This window comes from Sphaeroforma arctica, assembly GCF_001186125.1.
Source record: "Sphaeroforma arctica JP610 unplaced genomic scaffold supercont1.411, whole genome shotgun sequence".
Taxonomy (NCBI): Eukaryota; class Ichthyosporea; order Ichthyophonida; genus Sphaeroforma; species Sphaeroforma arctica.
In genome coordinates this window covers 37,937-40,763 of record NW_014040147.1, presented here as the reverse complement: position 1 = coordinate 40,763, position 2,827 = coordinate 37,937, and the positions used below count along the sequence as shown (strand labels likewise).

Here is a 2,827-nt window from a genome sequence, read left to right as displayed (position 1 = left end):
ACGACACACACACACACACACACACACATACGTATGCATATATATATATATATACACACACACATATATATATTAATATATTATATATACATATATGCATATATACCTATATGAAAATATGCAAATATGTAAATATTCAAGCATAAATTGATGTATATACATAAATTAAGGCTTTTTATGAGTTCACAAGGTCACCGCATGCCATTACTATCCGATTCCATTGATCGCAGGATATCTTATTTTTGACATTCTTTCCTTTCAGGGCGGTAAGACAGCGATGGTGACAGCCTTGAATCACAAGGAATTAGTGCGCAAAGTCATCGGTAGGTACCCGTTAATAAAGTATTATAATCAAAGGTCTCGGTAAGAACATGTTTAGAAAGTATTGTAGCAGGGGTTTGGGAAGGTACATCTTAATCAGGAGGGTTCGGTGCCGGGTGCGAATGGGTGAGTTGGACGCCTTTCGTAGTTAGGGTGTTGTTGTAAAGGCGGATGTGATCCCCTTGGTCGTGCTTGATAGTTGTGCTCCAAGTCTCTAAGAAACAGACGAATATACCAGCCACGCCCCATGCCCCATGCCCCGAGAACTCTCTTATGTTCACACATTGCCCGAGCGCTCTCTTATGTTCACATATTGCCTGACCGCACGTGCATATGGCAACTGGTACTGCGACTCGAAGTGTTCTGTTCGTACCCCATTAACGTATTTGTGATGTCGCGGAGTTTGGGGTCGTTGTATGATACTCAAGTGTCTGTCTCAGTGTCTGAGATGTATTCCGCTTGCCATGTGACCAACACTGTCTCCCACACATGTGCCTAACACACTCCCCTCCGCATGACACACTACACACTACAGCTACACATGCTTTGTGTCACTACACATACACTACACACTACACATGCTTTGTGTGACTACACATGCTCTGTGTCACTACACATGCTTTGTGTCACTACACATGCTTTGTGTATGATAATTTACGGCTGCAGCCTGCAGGCTCGTGACGAAAGATAGTGCAGTTTGTCATTTACATAGAATGATCACATCCCTCGTCCATCTGCTGACATCTTGAAGTTCGGTACCTTTTTAACTGGGCAACCTCCTTGTACATCATTGGTTGTTTCTCCACCCCTGTCCCACATCGGGGGCCGCTGGCCCTGTTGTCTTGACAACAGGACAGGGGCTTATCGCCATATGTGTACGCATTAGCTGAACTCGTTGTACGCATAAGCTGAACTTGTTGTTCTTGCGATCTGTACAGTGGTGGATATCTCTCCTGTAAGCTACAGGGGATCACAGACTGAGATGGTGTCGTACGCAAAGGTACGTGGATTAGGTTGTGGGCCTGTTCTGTGCAGTGTTCAGTGTCAATTCTTGTCCCAATGGATATATATAGAAGTATATTATCCCGTGGGAACGTTGAGGTATATGACCCTAATTTATGATATGATCGTTCAACATACTCATTTCCTACAACTGTGATAGACCACAATGTTTAAAATAACAACGGTAGAACAACAGTAGTAGAACGATCTCTACCGGTGACGTGAACAAACGCTTCACGATGGGCTATTAAACGGAGTTTTACAAACTGTGAAGCTCTTGAGTCAATTAAATAGGCACGGCATAAAACCGGTACTATACATCGACTTGGGCAGAGTTACATCTTAACGGTATCATTAGCTTTTGAACGTGTTCTTTAGAGGACCTCTACTGGCCAGTATTGACTTTGGCTGCGTTGCATCTTAACTGTCTCTTTAGCTTTTGAACGTATTCTTTAGAGAACCTCTATTGGCCAGTATTGACTTTGGCTGCGTTAACATTAACCGTCACTTTAGCTTTTGAACGCATTCTTTAAAGAACCTCTACTGGCCAGTATTGTAACCATGCACGTACCTCGCTATTCCTATTCAGGCGTTAGCGGATCTCGATTTGAAATCGATCAATAGCCGAAAAGAGGCATACGACGCACTTAAAGTCGACATCCCGGTAAGTAGACGTTTCCTGTTTTTGTGAGGTTTTTAACCATTTCGATCTGTATTTGACGCGTTAAATATACCTTTGGGTTTCTTGGCATGGTTTCTCTCTCTCGACATATCCGAATTAATGGCGCGAACCAGTGCTGTATGAGATTATGAAGACTAAACCCTAAAACCCAAAAGTCATGGGTTATATCATCAAGGCAGGAACTACATGTCAATCTGTGATGGGGTACATTGACTTACAATTTGCTTCGGGATGGTCGATCACACATACCATACCGTACCATACCACACACCACACAGGACGACGATCACCTACAGTTCATGATCACAAACTTAGTTAAAACAGGCGACAAGGAGTTCAAATGGCGACTCAATGTAAACATCCTCCCGTCACTCATTCCGAGCTTTGCCAGTAAGTCAGTCGCACAGCAAGCGGAGCCCTGTGTAGTTTTGCACGCGTCATTATGTTACTGTAGTTACGCGCGCATGTGGAAAGTATATACACGCATCGATGTAGCGCTGGTCTTTGAGATGCCCATTTGTATGTGTGAGAGCACAGGGAGTGTATGTGGCACTGTGGTGTCTATGGACGAGCGTGATTCGTATGCATGTGTGGCCGGTTTTCAGAGAATTGATGTTTACATATATATATATATATATATATATATATATATATATATATATATATATATATACTACATATATACATATATATAACTACACACACACACACACACACACACACACACACACACACACACACACACACACACACACACACACACACACACNCACANACACACACACACACACACTACANACTANATANATATATATATATTAA

General features: G+C 42.5%; 1 protein-coding gene across 1 annotated transcript in view; it reads left to right on the top strand.

Moving 5' to 3' along the window:
* SARC_05999 (hypothetical protein) overlaps window positions 1–2,827 on the top strand; it is a gene marked incomplete at its 5' end in the record, with an annotated part of 7,638 nt that overhangs the window by 2,858 nt on the left and 1,953 nt on the right. The window contains 4 exons of the mRNA XM_014300116.1: window positions 231–323; window positions 1,260–1,321; window positions 1,913–1,987; window positions 2,284–2,395. Of these exons, the coding sequence (XP_014155591.1) occupies window positions 231–323; window positions 1,260–1,321; window positions 1,913–1,987; window positions 2,284–2,395 (342 nt within the window). The remainder of the gene's footprint in view (window positions 1–230; window positions 324–1,259; window positions 1,322–1,912; window positions 1,988–2,283; window positions 2,396–2,827) is intronic.